Source organism: Mycteria americana, chromosome 6, assembly GCF_035582795.1.
Source record: "Mycteria americana isolate JAX WOST 10 ecotype Jacksonville Zoo and Gardens chromosome 6, USCA_MyAme_1.0, whole genome shotgun sequence".
NCBI classification, from domain to species: Eukaryota; Metazoa; Chordata; class Aves; order Ciconiiformes; family Ciconiidae; genus Mycteria; species Mycteria americana.
The window spans coordinates 59,689,222-59,714,838 of NC_134370.1; the positions used below are offsets into that span (position 1 = coordinate 59,689,222).

Sequence of the window (25,617 nt, forward strand, 5' to 3'; positions counted from 1 at the left end):
AGCGGCAAGGGTGGGTGTAAAAGAAATGGAGCAGATCTGCAATGCAGAAAGAATAGTGATTGCAGCATTGTATGGTATAGATATACTTAATCTAACTGTAAACAAGCTAGTTTAGGAATCTGTGGCAGCAGCAAGATTACCTCCTTCCTCTCATGAGCAGAGTTTAATACTTGCTAACTTATCTCATTTTGACTGCAGTCTACATTTACCCAACATAGACTCCCCAAGCCCCAAAATACTGCTACATGTATTTTGCTACAAAATACTGCTACATGTATAACAGCGATATAGAGGCTTTTTAATATTCCTGGAAGTGTCAGAAACTAGCATGATTCTGAAAGCGTGCATGGGATGGGTAGGCAGAACATTTCTACAGAATTACAATCCAGATCTGTAACAAGTCCTTATACCTAATCTGACATGTCATTGGTTTAAAATGCTGTATAGATTTCATACTATTTATGCTATGTAATATTCTTTCAACCTCATTCGTTTTAAAAGTTTGTGTTTATTTTTCTCCACAGGCCTTTGGTTTATCTGGGTCTCAAAATATTTGCTCGCTTTGGAATCTGTGAATTCCTAAACTGTTCAGAATCAACTCTGAGGTCGTGGTTACAAGTTATTGAAGCTAACTACCATTCCTCCAACTCCTACCATAATTCTACTCATTCAGCAGATGTACTACATGCCACTGCTTATTTCTTGTCTAAAGAAAGAGTAAAGGTGAGTCCACATTTATAAGAAGCAGTGTAGGTGGAAAGTACAGGTGTGATCAAAGGAAGATCTCTCAAAAAAAGATGCCAAGAGCTAAATGTCTACGTAGTGGCAACCAGTTTGGTAACTGAGGTCAAAGAACTGGCCTGCTTTACATGAATTCTAGGATATCTCGTACAGTATACGTGGAAGGATGGATACTAATAACTAATATTACAGGAATTGAGCTATTCTTGATGGGAGAATAAGAAAACCTCCTTTTAAAACAAAACTTCGTATAGTTAAACTTACTCAGATAGGTGAGCTAATGACACAATTATTTTTGTGACGGTACATGCCAAATACAGATTTAATGTAATAAATCACCATCTCTTATGCCTTGTGATGATCATTTTGCAGACGACTTCCAGGACAATACAGGCCATAAAATAGTTTTTGTGCTTCCAAAGCTGTATCATCCACTGGACAAGATGCCTTGAGGCTTAAAGAGACTGCATTGGAGGAGAGTATTGAAAAAGATTACTTGTTGAAGTTTCTTGTACCATAACACCCACTGGCATATTAGAGCCACTGACAACCAGAATAAATCAGAGCAACGTTTGTTCTCACATGCCCAGAGGGCAGACTGGAGAAGGGGAATTAAAACAGTCCTTGCATGTGTATGTGGTGGAGTGGCAGTACATATTTCTGAGTTGCATTTTTGGATAGAAATTCCTACCCTGAATTGGCCTGCCTAAGGATAGTGCTACTGATGGGCACCTGGCTGAGGCATTTGTGACTGTAAACAAGCTTCTGACAGCTCATTAAAACTGCAGTAAGTCCCTTAACCTGGAGTTGCAGCTCATTAGTGTGCTCTCCAGAGGCTGACTTACAAATACTATATGCCAAGTAGGAATAGAACTTCACTGGATATTTTCAGCTCCTGATTTGCCAGAGGTTTAGCTGGTCTTCCCATGAATATCTACGAAAAACAGACAAGATCTGGACTCATTTCAATGCCACAGAAGCATGACTGCCTCCTCCTTTTCCAGAATGTTATTTCCATTCCTCTGTAGGCATAGGAAGAGAAAAAAATGTTGCAGCAGCAGAAGGAGCAGAATCAAAGTTCAAAATTCTCTCTTTATCTTTTCAAAGTTACAGCCCAGCTGCTTTTGCGTTGTCCAGAGTTCAACTTAACCTAAATACAGAAGGCCAGATTCTGCCACTCAAATTCTCACTGAGAAGATTTTTTTCAGTAAATTGAACTCAGTTCTTGCCTGGGAAAATTTTCTGGCTCCTAAATTGAAGCAGTATTCTCAGAATCATTTCCACTTCTGTGCCACAGGAGTTAAGATGACAAAGTTAGAATCCTTGACCTGAAGTTGGGGTAAAGGTGCTGTAAATCCCTGCAAAGTTTGTTATGTCAGACTCAGGAAATAAGCGTCAGGTACGCTGCTGTGGTCCTATAGGTCAAGTATTCTCCAGTTTCTGGCCAATTCCCATCTGCACAGGTCTTTCTCAGCCAGAATGAGCACTGGTCAGTGTGTCCCTCCGAGGAGAGCCTGTTCTAAAAAACTCTCCTAACTTCATACCACAAAAATAGAATCCCATAAGCAGCAGCTGAAAGAAAGAAGGAAGAAGCTAACACACAGCAGATAGTATTTCAGACAATGCTAACTATGAACCTAGAGTAGAAATAATTCTTTGCCTTTTCTTGTACTCCACAAGACACTCTTGACAGTCCTCAATAAATAATACCCTAGCTCCATCAAAGTCAAGTCACTGCATTAATTTCAGGAGGCATAAAGTAGGGTAGGGGTTGTCTTTTCACCTATCAAGTCTAACCATTCTGAATGGTACTGTCAAAGCCAGTAGAGAATTTGGACCTTAAATTCAAGCTAATCGGAATGGAAATTATCTGCCCTGCTCCCAGATTCAACTGAGAACATTTCTGCTCTTGTGTCTCTCTCATTTTATTAAGATTTTTAACATAATCATTTTGTATCTGTGATCCTTCACAAAAAGCCAGCATAAACACAGCATAAAGGCTAGTTTCCAAATGTATACAATATATTTCTGAGACGCTTGGTTCTTTTTCTCCTTTATGCTATTAATACGGTATTACAACTTAAGTATGTATTACATACATTACATTACATACAAAGGTATTACAACAAAACCTTAAAATTCAAATAGTTTTGTATTTCATTATAGGGTAGATATAATTAGACATAAAGCAAAGACCGATGTAAGTAGACATAAAGCATGGAGTGCAGCATGCTAAGAGAATCAGAAAGTATAGAACAGTGTGTAATGTAATTTTTCCATGGATGTAAACCATCAAGTATTCTTCACAGAATTCATATTAGCTGTAGCCCCAGGACACTGTTATTACAGAACTGGGTATATGGGAAACATTCCTTACAAATTGTAAACCTAGCCAGCACGGAAGTGGAATGTGATTAGGACACATTAAGTTTCCAAAAGAAATGAAGGGGTCTGGTGGAAATAGAATAATTTTTAGCAGTATTCATCTTTTTCCAAGTCAAATACCCTAACTCCAAGTGAAGGTGGTTTCTGTGTTGTTAGAAAACACAAACTAATTTATTACTTTGCATTTGTTTAATTTGATGTGCTTTGTCAAAGGTGGGGCTAAGGCAAAATTCAAGAGGCACAAAATGGCCAAAAAAGTCATGCAGTGTTCAATGAAGCTTATAATGAATTTTCCATTGCTCTGTCTAGAACATCTGACCCTTACTGATCTGCAGAGTTCTGGCTTTTATTCCTCGGCAACTTGGCGTAATCTTATGGACAGAGTAGGGTTTCTAATGAGTCTGCCAGGAAAACTAAGCATCCTTCTATTTTCAGCAAACTTTGGATCCCATTGATGAGGTTGCCGCACTCATCGCTGCCACAGTCCATGACGTGGATCACCCAGGAAGAACAAATTCTTTCCTGTGCAATGCTGGCAGTGAGCTAGCAATTCTCTACAATGACACCGCAGTGCTGGAGAGCCATCATGCTGCCCTGGCTTTCCAGCTCACCACCCGGGATGACAAATGCAATATATTTAAAAACATGGAGAGGTAAGCTTAAAACCCAGGGTCCTTGTCAGCCCACTAACATCTCTCACTTTCTTCTGTGTAACATAAGGTAATGCAAACAAGCATCCTAGAGGAGGGCAGCGCTTTGTGGATAACAGTCTGTAGCCCGTGTAGAAGTTTGCTTCTAAAACAGTAGAGTGCTTCTCCCTGTCCTGCACAGACTTAGGAGTAATCCCATGGTTTCAGTTCCTCCTGTGGATAAAAAGGCGGACCCTATCTAAGGAACTTAGTGTAAATCCTAATGTTAGCAAGTCCAGAAGAATCATTTTGTATCATTGGACGTAGAGGACAAGCTATGGCTGAGTAGGTAGATGTTTGCTGGGTAGAGCAAGGATAGAAAGAGTCACAGAGCATCAGTCAAAAATTAAATGCGTTGTTGCAATGAGAAGGATAGTGAAGGACCTGTTGATCTTCTTCCAGCCCTAGAAAGGCATTTAGGGTGAGGATGTGACCATTGCCTTGGTCCTCTCAAGATCCAGCAGAAAAGTATTGCTGAAAACTTGGCTGGAGCATGAGCCACTGCTGAGTGTCTGTGCTACAACCCTTAGGAACATGACGGTGTGGCATGTCCTGGCAGCCCTCCTGAGTAGGTGGTGCCTCTGCTTCTGCCCAACTCTTGCACTGTTTCTCCTGGAGATCCAGTCATGCCTCTAGCACATATGTCTCTGCACACCGAAGCATACTTCATCCAGCACAGATGCAGCTGCCCAAGCCTTTATTACTGTTCTTTCTTCCCCCAGCACCTCTCTTAAATGGAAATGGTCTGTAGCATTTTTGTTAGACTTGTTTTAGCAAGCAGCCCTCTGTGAACCAGACAGCATTCTTAATTATTTCCTTCTTTGAACAGGAATGAGTATCGAACCCTTCGCCAGGCCATTATTGACATGGTCTTAGCAACAGAAATGACAAAGCACTTTGAGCATGTCAACAAGTTTGTCAACAGCATTAATAAACCCTTGGCAGCGCTAGAAGAAAATGGGGTAAGTGACACTGCAAGTCCTCCTTAAAATGACTGGGCAGGGACTAGGAACCCTTGGCAGTAGGAAATCCCCACATGGTATTCTGAGAAAGTTCATCAGAAATGTGGAGAAAGAGAGACTAGAAATGTGTATTTCACCTCTGGGTTTGAATGCCCTTCTGCTTAACATGGTTGTCACACATTTTGAGGGTGAGTGGGACTCACTTGGATCCTATTAATATTTCAGTGCTATGATGTGGTACTCGGGACCAGAACCTTGGGCTGTATATTTTCCTGTTAAAAATGCCATTTTGATGAACCCAGTCACTCCCATGCAGACAGTGCTAGTGGCAAGACTTGGCATTGTTGTTGGCCATTTCTGCAAAGGAGCCAAGATTTGCCTCAGAACAGAAGCTGAATTACTCCCTCACTCACAACGGGACCCACTGGTGGTGCAGCACAAGGGCAGGTATATTGACTGCCATATGGCGCGTTCTCTGGAAATGAGGGCCCTCAACCTTCAGCGCTGCCTGGCAGCATTCATGGGTTTTCTGTCTACTTTCTTTTTTAATCTTTAAAATAGATGATGGTGGTATTACGTATCATATAGACATAATCAATAGCCATCTGGAACCCCACGGACACAGTGAAATTGCCTGTTAAGAACTCATTCTGAAAAACCACACCAGTTTCAATAACAGCTTCAACGAGCAGTTTTGTTGCCAGTAAGAGCAGTGTATAATTTTGTTGGAATGTTTTTTTGCAAAGAGAAGATTTTCAGAAATGGTTATAATAAAAGTTTGCATTGGTGGCAACGTCCTGTAGGAGCTGTAATGGTTTTCTGTGTTTTCTTACCATGTTTTTTAGAAAGCCACATTTATGACTGTTGTGTGTAATGGGGGAGGGTAGTCTTTTTATTATCTGAAGGTGGGAGAGGAACAGGTCTTGTTCCTTCACCCATCAGAAGCAGACTGGAGCTTAACTGGAGGAGAATACCTTTGTCCACAGCACTATATGCTAGAATTAGCTTTGTTCTTGGCACCCAGCAATGCTAATGAGAAATAGGTGAATGTGAAGCCAAAGTCCCAGTAGGATACTGGTTTTACTGACTAAAGTAGGAGAAGGGCTGTTAAGTCTTCAGTTGGACAGCCTCTCTGGGTGAGCATAGCAGCATTCAGTGTAGGAGGGGAAGAGACATAGAGGAGAACAAGGGAGCTGCTGCTGCTGTGTCTAGTGCACTGCACTGGCTGACCTTGTGGAGTGCATAACTCTCTGGGGCTCCTGGTCCTGCTGGACGCCTCTGTACTGGCCTGGCTTGGTGCGCAGAGCCCCTCCCAGCCCCAAGAATTGGGATGCAGCAGTTTTTTTGAGCAGCAGCATCCATCCAAAGAGCCAAACTCCTCTTCTTGTCTCTTACGGAGAGCTGAATAGTTGTTGCTGCTGAAGAACGGGGCTTGGACCTGTACAGTCAGACAGTAAAAAACAAATACTCCTCTTCTTGCCTCTTACAGAGAGCTGAATAGTTGTTGCTGCTGAAGAACGGGGCTTGGACCTGTACAGTCAGACAGTAAAAACAAATACACTGACATACAGAAATCAAACAAAAGTTTAATTCTGCCCTTGAGCCCCAGGGGCTGGAGGGAAATAATCTGCCCCACAAGGCATTTGCAATTCACAGCAAATTCTGCCCAAGGATGGGAAGAAAGACAAAGGCTATATAATTTTTATTGAAAACAAGAAGCAAAATGTTTCCCTTCTTTTGGTTGGGAGTTTCTCAGTTCAGCAGGTTCCTATTAAAAGGCCTGTAATGTGTAAGTGGGTAAACCAAATCATTTGCTGTGCTTGTTACTAGCAGAACAACACTGGCAGATCCTCTTTCAAGTCTGGTTGTATATCTGGTTGCAGCGGCAGCATGTGTTTCCTGGCCTGGTTTCCAGTCATGGCTGTGAGTCAGTGTAGTGTTTGCAGGCTGAGCTGCCAACCGTGTGTTCCAAATGGGACAGTTCCACTTATTTTTTTTATTTATTATTTTTATACATATTTGTTCAAAGAGCCATGCTGAGAAGCTGCTCTGTTTGTTTCCTTTCTTCTTTTGTTTCATAAACTGAAAAAAATCCTTTCCAGCTCCAGCATCCTTTATCCTCCCATTTCCCTTCATGATGTCACCTAAGCCTATGACAGGAAGCCAACATCTGACACACAGAGACACCTCTGCACTCTGAGCAGGATGCTGGGACTGAGCACAGTTAGCACATTTTATTCCCAAGACATCCGCATCCAGCAAGTAGAACTGTGCCGTTGGTTTGAACAGATCACAGAGGCGAACATCCTTTCTTGATTCCTGGTGGCTTACCTACTAGGATATTCTCTGCTGTCCTTAATTGAATGATCTCTAATAACTTTCCATGCTTAATTTCCATGCTTGTGTTTCTGGAGCTTCCATCACTTTATTTTGGCTTTCTCTTATGTAATTTTGCCATGCCTTTGGAGATGTATGCACCTCACTTTGTTTCCTCTGTATTTTCCCTTCCACATATCTAAAAATGAGGGAAAAGCATTGGTTTGGGAGTCTCATTTTGGTGAGAACTGTGGAGCTGGTGTTTCTGAGCCAGCATACTACCAAATAATAATTTTTTTATTATTGTCAGTTTCTTCCTCTAGGAAGAACTTTCTTCCCCACAAGAACTTTCTTCTGAAAAATATGTCCTAATAGAAGGTCAGAATGTTTCTGCTGCTTTGTATCTCCCTCTTCGTACAAAATACTGCAGGAACTGGTGGCACATTATTATTATTATCATTATCATTACTTTTACTTCTTCACTGCTCTGACTATAGACCAAGACCTTGTTAGGTGCCAGAGAAGTCTAGTATATTCCTTGCTTCAAAGAGTTTCTATTCTGAGTAGATGGTGTTGTAAATTTCTGTACCTACCCATCCCTAAAGAGTCAAGTAATAACGTTGTACTTACAGGTAATTTTTTAAGATATTTTAATCCCGAATCTCTGTCCTTTGGAAACTTATTTCATCAGAGCTCCACGGAAAATAGCTTCTGATCTGGATCATCAGAGCCTTTACTCATATTAGCTGTATACTGGCTCCAAATGAAGAGTACCATTGATGTGCTTATATGTGTGGCCTGGGAACCAAATATAAGCTGTGTGTGGGCTGAAAACTTTCCTAGACTTGCAGAGGAAAGATGAGGCTGTTCAGAAGCATGTTTCTAATATATTGCTTTAATACTGATAAAGTCTCAGAAAGCAAAATTCCCAGTCAGGTCAGAGACTGATGGGCTAACATGGGTCCAGGGGAAGGGAATGAGGAGCATGCCTGGGAGGCAATGTGGGATCTGACTCTTCTAATAGCAGCAGTGCTGTCAGAATGATTGATGCTCACGCTGATGAGGTTTGCGTGCAGAGGATCACTGTGCAGCTTGGGTCAGTCATTTTTTTTAAAACCAGCTATTCCACTCTTAATGTGCAAGTCCATTAATCCTTGGATTTCAGCAGGGATTTACATTTTTCTGCATACACCGTGCTCATCAGTATGTGTGTAGCGATGAATGAATCCTCTCCACACTTTTAAGGAGGCAGACAAGGCATAGAGGGATTAGATGACTTGCCCAAAGATGCCCAAGAGATCTGTCACAAAGACAGTGACTGAATCCAGAAACTGGACTTCAGTGCTAGTTCAGAGCTGTGGCTAACATTCATAATCCCCCTATAAATTTGGTTTGACATCAAATATGGTAGCCAGTAGCAGGACTGATCCCTGTAGGATCTGCTGAAAGCATTCCCAAGGCACAAAGCTTTTGAGTAAGTGCACAGAGACCTTGCTAATGGATTGTTTTTAATTCTTAAATGTTACAGAATAATGGTGATGGAGAGTCAATCAAAACTGTTCTCACGTCTCCTGAAAACCGTATCCTTATAAAACGCATGTTGATAAAGTGTGCTGACATTTCCAATCCATGTAGACCCATAGAACAGTGTATAGAGTGGGCTGGACGCATCTCTGAGGAGTACTTTGCACAGGTAAGGCAGATAAAACGGGCTGCTGAAATTCCAGGTGAGCATCTCTTCAAAAGGGAAGAGAAGCGTGCATATATTGCCAGTGTCCCAGAACATCTAAGGCTGCATTACATAATGTGAAAAATAACAACTTTTTTTATTTTAAATGATGTGATATTACTTATGCCAATACAAGACTAGATGCCTTCAGACAGACGAAAGTTGACAACTTCTACAGTGCAGTTTTTGAAAAATTCAAGCTTTCAAGTTGTTCAGTTTGGAGCTGGGCTTTTTGAGTTTTGCCTGCAAAATCACAAGAGGCAGAGGAAGGGTGCCTTCTGTGTACCCACATGCTGGCTATGCCTCAAGAATAGGATCATCAGGTCCTAGTATTAGCATGGGAACAGCACGCACTCCAAGAAATGCTGTAAGACCTTAGCGCACTATGCTGAAGAAAGGTTTTAGGAAGATGAGGAAAAGGAGAGGGCAGAGTCATTATTACAGATGATAGACCAAATACTGCAGCTGGGACTTGGTACCTCAAGGTGGGGAAAAGAGGATAAAAAGGATATTTTGTCATCTCTGAGTTGTACAGATTATTGCTTCCGTCAGAGATTGGAAATGAAAATGGTTGAGCATCTTTTAGCTCCGAAGCAGTCATAACTTAATGAGTAATGTGTGAAGTTACTTAGGGTCAGCTTTGTGTGTAGATGCAGAAGGTAAACTTATCACTTTGTGGGAAACACTGGAAGGCACTATTCGCCTGCTGTTTCGCTGAAACCTAGACAGCTAGGTGCTTAAGATTAAATTGCTGCTTCTTAGGATTTATTCAGGTTCCTCTGTTTATTTAGCAGTTGCATGCTCTAGCCAGTGCCAAACAATCTGCTGCTAAAAGAAGCCCATTAACAGAATGTGTCTTAGATGAATAATCACGAGAGTGTTTTTTGCAGACCGATGAAGAAAAGAGGCAAGGTTTACCTGTTGTGATGCCAGTTTTTGACAGAAATACTTGCAGCATCCCCAAATCCCAAATATCATTCATTGATTACTTCATTACTGATATGTTTGATGCCTGGGATGGTAAGCAAAACTCTGCTATATTTCCTGACGATAACTATTTTGTGAACATTTGAAACTACTGTGGTATAAAATTGCTTTCTTATGGCTCCTAAAGAAAGGGGGAGAAAAGGGAAGATTTCTGCAGCTGAAGTAAGCTTAATAACTTCATTATTGCTTAGAAGTATATTGATACTGCTACAACCCATTCTCGTGGCTTCTCTTTAATATATTAGATTCAGACAAGGTTTAACTTTCTTTGTTTAAACTTGCTTCTCTGTAAATGGAGAACAGAACATATTCTCCTTGATAGCACTTTGGGCACAGTCATTTTGTCCATGTTAATATCAGTTATTCTTTAAGACAAATTTCTACAGTCTGGAAACTGCTTGGGGCAGCAGCTGTTTCCTTCCAAGTGCTGCCTCCATGGTAAAAGTGGTCAGAAATGTGACTCTCCTGAATGCCAGATCATGACTTGTGACTGAGATTTGATGAAGTAGAATAATTACAAGCATAATTAGCTATGCCCCCCCTGGAAAACTGGGACCCTTTGCTGGGACTTGCAATACCAGTATTAAGTAGACTTACAGAACTGTTCTCAGTGGCCTGAGTGATACATGAGTGATGAGAGCTATGCAGCCAAAACCATTTCAAGTATCAGTATGACAGATTTAAGCTTTCCTACTTAACACAGTTGCCCAGACATTTCAAATTATATTTAAGCAGACAGAATCATGTGACTGTTTCAATTCTGCAAACTAAATACACTCTGGCTTTTCTTCCCTAGCATTTGCAGACCTGCCAAATTTGATGCAGCATCTGGATAATAACTTTAAATACTGGAAAGGACTAGATGAAAGGAAGCTGCGGAGCCTTCGACCACCACCAGAATAGCAATTAGACCATGGTGTGTAATTTACTAACCAGATGCATATTTATTCAAGCTCACTTTTATTCATGTGATTTCAGATTTGTTTTGGTCTCTTCAGTATTACAGTAAGGCTAGCCCATGCGCTTGGGGAACTTTCAAATTCAAGAGAACATGAGGTCAGCAGTTGACTTCCACAAACTACCATGTGTGGACTCCAATGAAATAAGCCTACCAAGTGGAATTACACTGGATTGCTGCAGTACTTGTACTGAAGAGGGTTTATTAGTGAACATATTTTTGCGGTATCTTCATACCAGTATGTGAAGCTGGAAGACCTTGAAGAATCCTCATAAAAAGGACATTCACTAGAAGATTTTACTTAATCCTCAATCCTGCAAGTGAAAAAGAAATATCTATTAATAGGGACTCACAGCTTTTATGAGAAAGCTACATGCTTCTTATAAGCACTTAAGACAGTTATGTAGAACAATCAGACATTTAAAATGCAACTCTCTGAAGGAATTTTTGATCTATGAAAAATAGATGTACTCTATTTTTTCACATCACAGAAGGTGCAATCATTCACTTCTGAGCACTACTGAAAGTGAGTTCTCTTTAAGAAATTTAGTAGCAAATTAAAAAATAACACAAGAATTTTTGAGGTTGATCGTTAGCATCTATGATTAAAATGATATGTTTTATTTATTTTGTTAGATGTTCAATATTTTCTATGAATTTATAAATACTTAAAAGCCAAAGCCAACTTTAGATGCATTACAAATTTACATGATTCATACTCATTAATATACATTTAATTGATGTACAGACCTTTTATTTTCATAATGCAAATACAAAATACTATACAATGATACATTTTTATTGCACTGTAAGGATAGATGTGTATGTTTAAATATTGTCTGATTTATGTTAATTAAAATAAGTTTTATTGAAAAGGTCTCACTTGAGAATAGTACAATAAACAAGAAATGTATACTGTCTGAGCACCAGAACTGCAGTAGTTCTCCCACAAACCAGTGACGACCACCTGATCTTCCCTTGGCTACAAAAATAACAACATGTTGGAACTTTTTGTTTTCTCCCATGAAATTTTATGACTGAATTCCCTGTCAAAGTCTGCCTTATTTTATATAGTATTTCTACAAAGCATTCCACAGCATATATGAAGAGGTAATACTAAACATCTAATGAATTTCAACATTTTATAGCCTGTGTATTTTCCTCTGCCATGAAAGAAACAGAACATAAAACCACCAACAAAAACCTTTAACTCAAGTTTGTAAAGGCTGTGTACCTTCACAATTTGAATGAAACCTTCATAGCAAACACCAGAAAATAATAAAATGTATATTTTAAGAAGTGTCAAAGTCCTAGCCATTTCATTTGAAACATATATTTACTTTGTAGTTTGCAGACTAACAGATATATGATTTTTTTTTTTAAATAACTAAGATACCTGCTGTCTGGGGAAGGGAAGAGTTGAGGAGGTTGGACTGGCGTAAGGGTGATGAAAGGTGGTATATGGCTGGCAAGCCCGTGTGTCTGTAGCCTGCCCTTGGCAAGCTCATCAAACCCTTGTGTGCCCTTGGACAAGTCTCTTCACAGCTAAAAGCAGTGCCACGCTGTATTCCACTGAAGAACTAGAAGAGTATCCTGTCAGCCTTCCCGGTAGGCAGAAAGGCATCCCAAAAGCACTGAAAGAATTGCTGACTATTTTCAGTGCAGAGGCAATTGACTTTAGAGACATTTTGAACCATTCCTGAAGAAGCACAAGCAGGGGAGAGGTGGATGATGGAGCAGTTCAGGGACTGCAGCAGTAGGAGCCTTAAAGCAGGTAAGAAAGGAACAGGTGACCTCTCCAGGTGTTACGTATTTCTGTGTTTCTCCTTCATCTCCAAGCCAATGAGACTCACGGGCCACCACCATTTGTAGCTCATTACTGTTCATGCTTGCATCATACCTTTCTGCCAGTGCTGCCCTTACCTTGCTTGTGTGCTCTCCCTTCCTACATAGAATTCGGGTTATACGCTGTTGGGGCAGGGAATTCCCTTTCATAATTTCCTTTAGTTCATCAATGTGTGTATATTGCCTAAGCCGGTGCAGCTCAGATCCTGCCTAGGAGCACCCAGACCATGCCACTGTCTCACTGACAATAGCAGGACAGAGGTCCTTGTCGATCTTCCAGGGGTTCTACGATTGATACTGAAGGAGCAGATACATTTCCATTGAAGGCTGAAAAAACCAGGTATCCTATTTTCAAAGGGAACATGGAAGGAGAGGGAGAGTTGCCTGCCAGATACGTTGTTTTCCTGGCAATATTACATTGTGTTTCACTATATGTGCACCTATTGTAATCAGCTGTAATTTGCCACCTGGCGTTAATCTCTTCTATTGCATGCAGGCTCCTGTGCCTAGTTCAAGGAAAAGCTACTCTGGCTCCATTAGAGGGAAGCTGCATCACACCGTCAATATCTCCTCCATTTATCTGCTGCAATGAGGATAGGAGAGGAAAAGTAACAGCATATGGGCCCAGAGAATGTCTGCAGGAAGGGGGTAAAAATATTTCTTCATAAGCATAGTTAATATTCTGGGTTATATTAATGAATGGTAAAAGCAGTTCATTTAATCTGCTATAAAAATGCCTGATGCATCAGCATTGAAAAGATGTGATCAATATGATTAATTCCCTGAAATTCGCACTGCATCTTTAATGCCATTACTTGGAGCATAGAGCTGTGCTAATCAACCCTCTTTATCAGCCAGATTTATGTCCATATTGGTGTACAATAATTTCAGTTAACATAAAACACTGATTTGCAGCCACTGAATGCAGCTCTCTTCATTCTGTTGTCCATCTAAATTTTGCTGTTGCCAGGGGCAGATTATAATTAAAGTCTGGAACCACCCTGCCTGATCCTCACCTAAGAGCTCTTCCCACTGAGGTTCTCTCTACAAGCTACACCTCTAAGCCGCCTGTGCAGTGTGAGGCCGTGCAGGTTCAGTGGGGGCAAATCCAGGCTGCTGCCCACGCAGCAGGAAGGGCCTTGCTGTGGAGCAGTAATAACTCTAATGTGATATTCATCACTCCAAGATCCAGATGTCTTTGGATCCCATTGCAAATTCTTCAGCCATTCCAGATCCCCTTCCGTTCTTCTCCAAGATTACACAGCAACATCACATGCCCTGTGCTCTGAACCCTTTCCAGTGTAGTATCTCTTCCCATGCTTTTTGAACCGTCACTCAGTGATGGAGCTCTGCTTGGGACACAAACCATGGCTTTACTGATGGTCCTTCACCATGGAAGGGAGAACACTGGTATAAACTGAAATAGTATGATTGAAGTTATTCCCAATTTCAGACAGGCTGGCAGTTTTACACAGTGCACATTTCATTTGTTCTTGCTTTAATGCTAATACAAGAGTAAATTCCAATGTAGACATGATGAAGGAGAGGTCCTTTATGCACCTCCAGGGTTTTAATCTTAAAGCTTTGTGTTTTAAAACTGAAGAAAGTTCAGCAATTCAGCATTAAATGACCCATTCAGAATGATTGGCTCTCCTTTCCATGCTGCGTATTTTCAATCAGGTAATACTGCTGCTAAACCTGGGTATCACTTTAGTTGCTTCCAGGTGAGCCTGAACTATTATGATCTGGTAAAAAAAATGTTGGCTCCTCAGCAAATTGCCATAGATGAGTATCTTGGTCCCTTCAAGGGATAGGCATAAAATTCTGACTAATAATTGCTTATTCTTACAAAAGGAGAAACCAGACAGGTGTTGTGCACACTACCTTGTCACAGGTCTGAAGATGGCTTTCATGCTACGATTTTCCCAATGGCTATATATAAATTAAAATCACCTGAAATTGAATGAATGCCTTGGTTTTTGTTGCAGTGCTTTTTGCTGTGGCTGTCTCTGCTTGTCTCGGTAGAGACATCATTGATACGACACTTCAGAAAATGTGTCATGAACATGAAGGAATTGAAGCAATGACAAAGCCATTCCTACATAAAAGAGGAGAAAGGATAATAAAATTAAATATCTACTAATACCTTACAGGGTGCTCAGAAGCAGCACAAGGAAACTGTAATCAGTTGTGCCCTTCTGTGAGACCAGAAGGGTTTGAGTCATGACTCTGTGGAGCACTTTGAAATGAAGTCTCAGAGCTATTCACAAGCTTCAAAACAAATAATCTCTCTGCTGACGAGTGACATCATGCCTCTAAGGTACAGTGGTCCCAGGGGTGCTCATTAAATGATAGCAGGATGGATTGCATTTCATCCTGACATGATGTTTGGATGCAGAAAACGAGCTTTTAAATTATTGCCATGTCCCGGTGCAGCCTGTACTGCTGGTCAGAACAAAGGGGATGTCCAGGTGCTTCAGCTATTTTTTGTTCTGCTGAAGCTATGGCTCTGTGGGCAAAGGACTTCTGTGTTGTAACTCCACTGAATGCTTTCTCTCGGTGCCTGCTTTGAATGTTACTAGGGCAAAGTGTCTCATGTTTTCCTTTTTTTCCCTTGTTTAACATTTTTAAGAATCTCCTCCCACACTTCCCACACAAACCTCAGTGAACTTAGCTTTGCAAACCCTGCGAAGCTATGTGTTAGCATCCTCTTTAACAAGCAAGGCAACTGAGTGAGAAAAGGCCAGAGGACCCAGAGCCCCTCCTTGCTAGGAGTCCTTCCCTTAACTTCCACTGGCTGTGGATCTCCCTCAAACACACAGCCATAATGCTGGGACTAAATCCTGCCTTTCAGACTGACTCTTGCTGCTTACAACAACTGTTACCACAAGAAAACCTTCTTTTTCTGATTCAAGTTCAAGTGAGCCTGGAAAAATACCTTATTATGTCTGAAAGCCTTATCCACAGGCAGAAGGAGAATACAAACATAGTTAACTAAAACAGCTTGCAAGCACTGCATTGCTACTGCGTGCAGTGTGAGTATGTATGCACGGTCTTTTGTATTGTACTCCCTCATGCAAATTGAAGTTCAGGAGTGTTTACAGGCACCTCTGCCTTGGAGGTTATGTTAGCACATACAAGCAGCTGTGGACACTTGTTGAAATTTGAATCTCTCTTTTCTTGGTTTGCTTGCTCCCCCCCTCGAGTGGCAAGAGTCATTGCTAGAGCTAAAACTAATTTTAGTTCAGCCCAGTAATTAACAGAAGTTACTTCATCCTTTAATCCCATATGTTTCTCTTGAGGTAGTGAAATAGTACAGCAATGCACACAGTTTTAGAGAGGAAGTGAAAAAGGTGATTGCCTGGTTTTGAAATGAAAGGAGGAATTTAGCCAGTGTGTAATTACTCAAGTGAGAAGTTGGTCCTGTCTGTCTTTAATATTCCAAAGTGGTATTTGATGTAAATCCTTCCCCAGAGTTCATTACGTTAGCTCTTAGCTCAACCTGAGCACGCTGAGCGCCAAGTTCAGCGTGCAGCATGTTTTATAACCAAGTAGAATGACGTCATCCTAGTGATCCTGCAGCTCCCTAGTTCCTTGGGAGGAGGTACGGCTTTGTCTTCAGCCTAAAAATAAAATGGAATATGTTTGATGAGATTCCCTTGGTATTTACAGTGTGGAATGTGTGAGGAATATTGCTTTGCACCTCCAGCAAGAACTGTCCCTTTTTGCCTAAAAAAAAAAAGATGTTACTTTGCTTGTAATATTTTTCTTTACGGAAAATGAAATTTTTCCTTTACAGATCCCTAAGTGCTTTACAAGAAGATCCACAGAGCCCTCTCTCAGGTGGGTAAAACAAGTTGCAGGGAAGCACAGTGGCTTGTCAGCATCCACCCCGTGGCAAACCCTGGCCTAGTCCTGGGGGCTGCCAGGCTGCTGCTGAGGGCTCTGGGTTGAACCATGCTGACTTTCAAAAAAAGTGGGAAGAGAAATTTAGAAAGCAGGTGCTTTCATAACCATTTGTCACTGCCGCTTTACAGAGATACTGGTCAGAGCTTCTGAGAAGCCAGAAATCCGTCCTCCCTCCCCACTTTGTCCTGACCTCAGTGAGACTCGCTGGAGTGCTGAGTGCCATCGGCGTGTGCACACGGAGTCCCAGCGCCTGTCCCCAGCAGTGGGTGGTGCCAGCTATTTCAGATGCTGTTTACCGTAAGTGAGAAAGACTGCAATGATATAGCATGAATGTAAGTGCTAAGAAACAGGCAAGATGCCCAGCCACCCCACTGAGACTCGGCTGGGAATGGCGTGCATAACATCAGACACAGCTTTTGGGGATAGTTAGAGAGAAAGACTCCAATTGCACGAATAGACAGTTTTCAGGACATCATGCAAGCAGAATGAAATTCTCCTCACCATACAATCAAGCCCTAAAAGTGAGCAGCCTCTCCCAGCTCCTGAAAATCCATGCTGGCAGACTCAGTGCAAATATGCTGTTATGTCCCCTGTTATGACAAATCTCTGACAAGCCAAGGTCAGAAAGCAGAAAGTTTTAGCTGCTCTATCATGCCAGGAACAAAAAAAAAGAAAGAAAACAAAAAGCCTTGTTTTAAAATAAGCTGTTTTAAATAAACAAATGTTCTTTGAACCACATCAGAGTACATACCTAACAATATTTGTTAAGTAAATATCAGTGACATGTTTAAGTCTGGCTCAGTATGTATTAGTAAAGTGGTATTTGTGTTGCTTTTGTTGTAACAAGAGTCAATAGTGTTTCTAGAAGGTGGTCTGAAAAAAGGGGACTTTCGGGGTTTTTTTCCCCACTTAGCATCCCACAGAGAAACATCTGCTGACCAGTAGCCCCACCTCAGGACTTTCAAGTAAAAAACCTTCCCAATGCACTGATTTTGGTGAAGTTACACTTCACTTTCATTGGCTTAGTTCAGTTCATCATCTGCCTCTTAGGTGTTATTTTTTACCCACGGATCCACCTCTTAGATCATTTTGGCTTTCTGAAGGAAGCCTGCCCTGAGACTAGTTTCAAATACGTGGTCACATTATTATAGCCTGTACCTGAAATGCCATGGTGCCGTGGCTGAGCAAAGTTCAGACCTATTCCCACCTCTTCTGATCAGCTGCTCCCTGAGCTTAGATTTTCTTCAGTTTGATACTAGTGCTGTAAGCACAGAGAGCCGCCCCGCACAGGCCTGCTCTTCATAGCTTCACAACTGAGCTGACCCAGTGTCAGCCAAGATACACTAGCAATATGCAGAAAGCCACCGAGGGACCAAGAGGGCACCACACAGCCTAAAAGCCGATGGTTGCTTTTCCATATGCAGCAAAAGAAAAAAGTAATACCAATTCCTAATTTAAACAGATCTTTGTATATGTATTTGTATTTTTGTCTGTCTATCCTTTGACCGTTCAGCTTATTTAACTCTTTTAAGAGCCAGATATTAACTCTAGGGTTAATGCACAGAAAAATGCAAAGCAAGAGAACAGGTTGTAACGATGATGATGATGAATTTGAAATTCTGCACCAGGAACAAAGGTTTTCTTTTACGTCTGACAGGCTGTGAGGAAGTCGGACTGCTTCTTATGTTTCTTTTTCTGTATGTCAATACAAGTGATCTCCTTGGGCATGCTCAGAAATTTTGGGCTTAATAAATCATCACTGCAGACCATGTGCTTCCATGTATGGGAAGCAATGTGACTTTTTCTCCCTGCCTTTGTGGAGTGTTGGAGAGGAGGAAAGGTCGTGCTCTGTGGGACCCAAGCGGGAAAACTGCAGTTCATAAATCAGGCTTGAGCTACCCCAAAGTCAGGCCATTGAAGTCATGGCGAGGCTCTGCAGGCAAAAATGACAGCTAGGCTTTTATCTGTATGCCACAGCATCACAGGTCGATACTATGACTTCTTTCTCTTCTTTAAAGCTTTCATGTCAGAGGAATCAAAGCCCCCTACCTCCCCTTCCTAAACTGCCTCCAGTTAATAATAGCACGAACAGTAGTTAGCCCAGGTTTGAAAGAGGCTTTGATGCGATATTGCTCTTTGATAAGCCATTTCAAGGGCAGGAGGCAAAGTGTTTACTTTGCTTGGAAGAGGAGTCCGATGAGCAATTTGGTTTTCTTTTGCTGAGGCCAAGCAGAGCTTTGTTATATCTAGAATAGAGAGACTTCAGAGGTGGTTTACGGCTACTGCTCTTTACCTCTGGCTATTTCTTTGCCTTGTGCAAGAATAAAAAGTTATGAATGAAGCCCAGCAGCCTGTCCCCTACCTGTGACAGCTGCCTCCATGCTGAACCTTAGCAACCATCCACTCCCCAGCTTTCCCTCCCATGGCTGGTTTTCCTGCCTTTGGCTGTCCTGGGAGGCCCTGAGGAATTAAGAGTGCTGTGAAACCCGGGAGTGCAGCTGGCCCAGAGGAGAGAGCGAGCTGCAGCTTCGTGAATAGCTGAGCCCTCCTAACCATGCATTGCAGCAGAAAGGGGCAAACACGCAAATAAGGCTTCGGGTTGGGCTGGCCAGCCTGAGTGGTGGTGGGCCAACCTGTAAGACATGAAACGATTTAGCCTGAGGATACTGAAGCTCTCCCAAAGCCTAGGACCATACGAAATGCATCAGGTGCTTTCCTGGAGGCAGGAGAAGCCACAGCAAAGGAGTGAAGGCAAGCAGGGGGCTGCTACTGACTCTTGCTCTTTATAAACTTGGATTATAAATGGTGATGCTATTCGATGTTCATTTCATCGAGTGTTTTATTACACAGGCTGTGAAATATATTTGACTCTCACTGCACAGGCACAATAAATAGGTTTACTCCAGCAGCCTAGCTGCAGCTTTCAGGTCAGCATGGGAGCAGGACAGGGCAGAAGGTGTTGGGATGGCCCCAGGCATTTCCTGACCATGTGCATTCCAACACTGTGTAGATGGACCATAAGGAATTTTGTTTAGAGATCGAGAGAAAACTTGAGTGTACCCAACTGGCTGTAAAATACCTCCAAGTAGAGGGACTCTACATGCTACTTTTGGCCCAGCCCAGCCTGGATGGTAGGTGTCCACGCAGGCAGATTTGGGAGCTGTGGACCACCTGCCCCAGGGGTTGAGATAATTCAGCAGCTTCATTTTCATGGTGGAAACCCGCTGGCTGCTGCAGCCGCTGAGAGCTGGTGGTTCTCATTCAGCCGTGCCAGAGGTATGCCCAGAGCAGGGCCCAAGGGAAAGGAAATCGCTCACCCGACCTAGTAGCAGGATGTTATTCACATGCTTAAATCTGCAGGATGAAGCACTTGTTATCGGAAGGAAAGGAGACGGACAAGATAAGCAGGTGTTGCACAAGATGGTGGCGTTTGGGAGAGGGCTGCCAGAGGCAACAAATGAGCTACGGACAGAGCCGTCGCTGGAAAAAACCGTTCCACTGCCCGGCCGATGGTCAGGCAGGGTGCAGTACGTGGTGGACTCGGGCTTGGTCCATTACTTCTTGGGAATATGCGGCGTTACTGAAGCTGAGACGGGCCCTAGGGTCAGCTGGCCTCGGTTGGAGTTTCCGTGCCGTCCCGAACCAGCCGCCGCCTCCGATGCGGTCGCGGTCCCGGCGGCTCCCGCCGACCCCCGGGCGCCTCCGCAGCCGCCATTTCCCGCGGGACAGGCGGCAGGAGGGCTGACGGCTGCCGCGCTCCACCGCGCCACGCGTGGACTGCGCCGGGACAGAGCTCCCCCCCGAGTAAAACACGAGTCGTCTCCCCCCGCCCGAGGCTGCTGTCTCGGCACGCCCTGGGCCACGGCCACGCCGGCGCAGGGAAGGCAGCGCCCGCCCGGCGCCCGCCTGTAAGGTCATGTTTATTCAAGCGAAGAAAGACCCGGCCCCCGCCCGGCGGCAAGTGCCCGCCCGCCCCCCGCCGCGCCCGGGCAGGAAGCGGTGCTGGGCGGCCTCTCCCGGCGGCACGGGGCGGGGGCTCGGCACGGCACGGGGCCTCCGCCCGCAGGAAATGGCGGCGACGCGAGGTGATCCCTCATGGCGGCGGGGTGCGCCGGCGGCCCCGCTCCGGCGCAGCGTCTCCTCCGCCCTGCCTGCGGCGGGTTTAGGCTCCCGAGGGCGGCCGGCCGGCGGCGGGAGAGCGGCTGGCGGAGCTCGCCTCGGTCCCGCGGCGGCGCCCGGGAACGGCTTCCTGTGAGGGAGGGATGGCGGTTTTCGCCCTCGCTCCGCTCGCAGGTCACGTAAAGGCCCCGCGGAGCGACCCGGCGGCGGCGCGGGGAGGGTAAGCTGCCCCGTGGAACCGGGCTGGGCGTCGTCTCCTTCCCGCCAGAGCGGGTCCCCTGTGCGGTGGGCACCCTGCGAGGCCCGGCCTCCCCGCGCCCAGAGCAGGAGCCGCCCGCCGCGCTCCCGGCGTGCGCGGCTCTCTGCCTCCTGCCTGCCTGTCTTCATTACTCGTGTATCGCCTTGCAGGATCTGCCGCCGTGATACGCATCTCGCGTGGAAATCCCCGGGACCATTGCCGTGCCGGGGCTGGAGAAGAGGCGCTTCTGCCCGCAGCCCTTTCCCCGGGGCGGCAGGTAAGCGCTGCCCGGCCCCTTGCGATGTCCGCCGGGCCCTGCTGCCTGCAGGCCAGGACTTGGCTAGGGCAGCGCCTGCAGCAGCGTGGACCGGCCCTGCGTGAGGAGGGGCTGCCGGTGGATTTGGTTTTGTGAAGTAGCTTGACACACCGCCCTTCGTTGGTGCAGCCTTTCTGGTGCTGTGTTTAAGCCACAGCTTTGCGTCTGCAGAAGAACACTTTTATTCAGCTCCAGCTGAGGGATAAGCATCCCTTTGGCAGAGAGTGCAGCCCCTTACGGCTCTTTTATGGAGCAGTTTGTGGCCTCGGTATTGCTTGCATATGTAAAACTTAAAACATAAGCCTGCTTGGAAAAAGTTTAAGTAAGCTGGGGCCAGGATATCTGAGTCCCAATATATACTGGTAATTGAGCACACCAGACTAAACGCAATGGAGAAAACAAAAAGTCAGCATTGTGTCTTGGGCTGTCCCAGGGCTGTGCAGTGCATCAGTGGAGTCCAGGTGCTGAATGGAACAGGAAGCAGAGCCTCACCTTTGCATGGTCCCTGGCTGCTTTGCTTTGCATTGCTAGTGACTAATACTGGTTACTGTTGGAAAACAGAAGTGGGCAGTTAAAAAGATACAGCTGAGTTTGAGGGCAGGAATAGGGAATTGCCTTCCAGGCCAGGAAGGCAGGCTGGGTGGTTAGGCTCTGCAGTCTCCTTAGGAGAGCACAGTCGGTTCCTGAGACTTCCCAGGAGTTTCTTACGGAGATGCACATGGAGGACTAAGAAAGTGGAGCCAGTGACATTATATTGACTCCACTGATACTATCCTCCTAAATTAAATGGTGGAAGAGCAAGGCCTGCCTGTGAGATAAAGCCAGGACCTACTTCATCTACCTACAAAGTTTTAATGGCAATTAGAGGGAGCAAGTTAGAAGTCAGGTATTTCTGTAGAAAATGGTGGGTGTGTTTGGTTTGAATCGAACGCACTGAACCGTATTTCAGGACTGTTGTGTTGCCTGTTGTTGCATTTGTGCTTTTGACGTTGTCTCACCTGTGTGTTTTTGCTCACAGGCCTGTGGGTCCCTTTGTTCCCGGCTCCAGGACTGGGTGAGGAGGGACGCTGGCCGTGCTGAAGGATTATGGTAACCAGTTTGGAAACTGTAACTGTCAGTTTAGCCATAGACTGTTTGTGTAAATCTGATAACCGGTGCAGCCCTGTGAAAGGGCTTCGTGTGATGCCCTCCAGTGGCAACAACGTGTACTGATATTTTAAATCAAGAGGGAACAGAAGGGAATTGGAAAAAGTGATCCTTTTTGCCCAGCCTAAAGGGCTTGAGGGTAACTCCTTCTAAGCCCAAGGGCCTTTGCGCAGCCCTGGCAAAGTCCCCAGTTAGCTGCTGGGTGAGGCATGGTTGGGGGTATCCCATCCCTTGGCAGTTGCTGCTGCTGTAAGCTCTGCAGGGATGCATAGATCACTGCTGCAAATCAGGGAAGCCTGTGGGGTTCAGGTGGCCAATACCAGAGCTTTAGGCATGGGCTCCTGTCCTTCACAGAAGATTAATTTTGCTGTGTGCCAGTAAATGCACATAGTGAAAAGGAACAGGAAGAAAAATGCCAACAGGTACCAGGAAGAATGCATCTTGCAGCACATAACTCACTGTCAGAGGCAAGGACAACTTGTTTTTAGCTGACTGTTGTCCTTTCACGTGACCTAGTTCAGCAGTGAGCCAGAGTTCCTATAGACAGGCTAGAGAGGAGAACTGGTTTTGCCTCATCTGAGACACCTTTCAATGCAAAGAAATAGCTCTCAGATCGACAGCTCAACACAGTTCTCCAAGATGAGTGCTATACCCAGGATTCCAGATAAACCGAATACACTCGGTGTTAGTTTGCTCTGGGGTACTGTGCTGGACCTGTTAATGCCCTTTAGCTTCAGTAGGAGATTCCCCTTTTCCTGTCAAATACAGCTTCCAGTTCTGTACAGAGTTTGGCCCTTAGAGTCTTACAGAGGTACTGCACTTCCCCCTGTCTGGTGGACTTGCACAGAAAGATGAGGTTGATGTGAATTTCCAGCTTGGGTGCCATACTGGTCTGATCGATAGACCCTGTAGTGGAAGTGGTGGCCTCCCTGTGAAGGATTTATATAAAGGTAATTCACAGTGACAGCTGGTTTTAAAAAATTCAGGTTGTTCATGCCTTTTCCCTTGCTGTATAAATATTTAAGTGACAGGATTGGGATTCCTAAGGGAGGAAATGCTTGGGTTATTGCTGACAGGTCACTTAAATATTTATATTAAATATAAAACTTTTTTTATTAAATAAACTTTTATTAAACAGAAACATGCAAACTCATTTCCCATATTGTTTTTAACCTAGTAGCCAATTATTGCTTATTTGTTCTTTTTTCAGAGAGTTTTGTTGCTGCCTTAGCTGTCCTGTACCGTGCCTGGCGATGACCCCTGAGTCATATTCTGCTGAGCAGGCTGCTCCATACTTGGCCATCAGGCCTGCACTCTCCAACAGATTCATTAAGCTGGCAATGTAATGACGGAGCTGTTCAGTACCCGTAGAGTCCCATGCCAAGGGTGTCCGAGCACCTCGCATTTCGCTCAGAAAATCTGTCCTTGCAGCAGTCCTGTGGGGGGGTTGTGAAGTCCTGGGGACTCCCAGGGCAGTTCACCAGTTGAAAAATAGTTTGGATTGGGTTCTTGTATCATCCAAGGTGAACGGCTAATCCTGGCGCCAGGATACAGGTATGGCTTAAGCACTTGAGGTGAACGTTGTTGGTGAGGAGCAGTGGGACTGTTTGCAGCAGAACATCTGCTTCCATCAGAATCGTTGGGTTCACCAGCAGCCTTTCTCCATTAAAGGCTTTGTTGGGAGGTTCGGACATCCTCATACCTCTGCTCTGATACTTGCGTGTTTTACTCTTTCAGATACCTACTCGAAGAGTGTGTGGCTCGATTTTTGGCAGGTAAAGGTAAAACCTGTTCCAGTGGGTGGAAGTTGGACCCTGAATCAAGGCATACATTTTTAAGCAAAGAAGAATAAACAAAAGGTGTTAAAACAACTTGGGTGGTGCTATCTCACCGCTTCATTCCCTGGTAGAGGAGCTGTACACTTCAGCTGCTGTTCTCTGGTATGGCCTTGCCAGTGTCAGCAGGGCTCACATGGCCGCCTCCTGCCCTCTGCATTGGCAGTGGTTGCTGGCTGAGTCACCTATTTCTGCTGGACACCAGTGGTTGTGCTCACTGTAAGACATAGCAACTGAAAGTCTCTGGCTTGCCTTAGAGGAGGGCTGACAAAGTGACCATGACAACCCTTTCTGTCTTGGAAGTCTCTGAATTCCTGGTAGGCTAAGAAACTACTTGCATAGCCGAGTGTCGCTAAACCCATCTTCTTTTGAGGCTTGCAAAATCAATAGATACCCAAGAGAAGATGGTACGAATCGCTGCCAAAATGACATATTCAGCTCCTGTTTTTATGGTTTTTGCAAAGCCTGTTTTAGGGAGACTTTTTTTAAGCTATTTGGGGAAGAACAGACAAGCTTTTGGCACACAGTTCTACATCAAATCTCTTCAGTTTTGCCAGGCTCTGTTTGTTTGTAGGGACCCTGTATGTTGTAGAGGCCACCACCTGTTCCTGACTATCCCCTAGAATGGAAACTTGAACCAATGATTTTTGTAATGAATGTGCAATAAATCTGTGGAAAAGCTGCTCTGTTAATGACTCTTGATTGAATTCAGGTAGTTTTGACATACACAAATGAGGCTGTTCAGAGCTAGACAAGCCTGCTTGACAGGCAGTGCCTGTCTGGTGTCTGGAAATGAAGCCTGAACAAGGACATCGCAGCTGAGCGCTGGGCCAGCCCTCACTGGACACGCAAAGCTTCAAGGACACAGCATCGGGGTGAGACGTCCTCAGTGCTGAGGGGGAGAACAGATCTGTGAGTGTGGAGGATATACCCAGGTGGAGGTGAGCATGGCCAGAAAGAACAAGCTAAAAATGATGCTTTAGATTTCTCTATAGGGGCAATCAAGCACTGCAAAAGGCCTCGGTTTGGTGTTTGGTGTCATCCGTCCGTGTCCCCCGTCCCCGTCCCCCCCCCCCCGGATGAATGAATGAGAAGCATGGGCATTCTGTAAAAATGTCTTTTAATATTTGAGACTGTAGTGCATGCTTGGGTATTTCAAAAAGCGTGTGGTAGGCGCTAACAGTTCACACACAAGGGAGGCGTATTTGATTATCTTGTGTCACAGACTTCACGTAGTTTCAAGAATACTTGATCGTGAGATCAGCTGCATGGTTGGAGTGTTTTCAGCTCTGTCTAGCAGCTGTACAGTGATTATGCCTTTTGCTATTTTTGTTTTTCTTTGAATGTTTAGCTCTTCAGCAGACACAAGAGTGGAATTAATGATTGCTCTGGAACAGGGGAGTTCCCTAGGGATCAGATGGGTACTGGGGGAACCAGTGATC

The 25,617-nt window shown here is 44.3% G+C and overlaps 1 protein-coding gene and 1 non-coding gene across 6 annotated transcripts in view; both read left to right on the forward strand.

Moving 5' to 3' along the window:
* LOC142411735 (high affinity cAMP-specific and IBMX-insensitive 3',5'-cyclic phosphodiesterase 8A-like) overlaps positions 1-24,856 on the forward strand; it is a 142,931-nt gene extending 118,075 nt beyond the window's left edge. The window contains exons 17-31 of one of the 5 annotated variants that reach the window (XM_075506142.1): positions 525-723; positions 3,562-3,779; positions 4,645-4,777; positions 8,622-8,786; positions 9,713-9,842; positions 10,606-10,725; positions 10,808-12,541; positions 13,109-13,260; positions 16,412-16,455; positions 16,650-16,818; positions 19,882-20,606; positions 21,049-21,155; positions 22,213-22,283; positions 23,551-23,894; positions 24,078-24,856. In XM_075506142.1, the coding sequence (XP_075362257.1) occupies positions 525-723; positions 3,562-3,779; positions 4,645-4,777; positions 8,622-8,786; positions 9,713-9,842; positions 10,606-10,712 (952 nt within the window). In that variant the 3' untranslated portion in view covers positions 10,713-10,725; positions 10,808-12,541; positions 13,109-13,260; ... (5 more) ...; positions 23,551-23,894; positions 24,078-24,856. Of the gene's footprint in view, positions 1-524; positions 724-3,561; positions 3,780-4,644; positions 4,778-8,621; positions 8,787-9,712; positions 9,843-10,605; positions 10,726-10,787; positions 12,953-13,108; positions 13,261-16,411; positions 16,456-16,649; positions 16,819-19,881; positions 20,607-21,048; positions 21,156-22,212; positions 22,284-23,550 lie in introns of all 5 variants that reach the window. The other 4 variants (XM_075506140.1, XM_075506139.1, XM_075506138.1 and 1 more) reach the window with 4 other exon arrangements.
* Positions 21,913-22,043, forward strand: LOC142411981 (small Cajal body-specific RNA 15). Its single transcript, XR_012776340.1, has one exon.
* Positions 24,857-25,617: the final 761 nt, after the last annotated feature.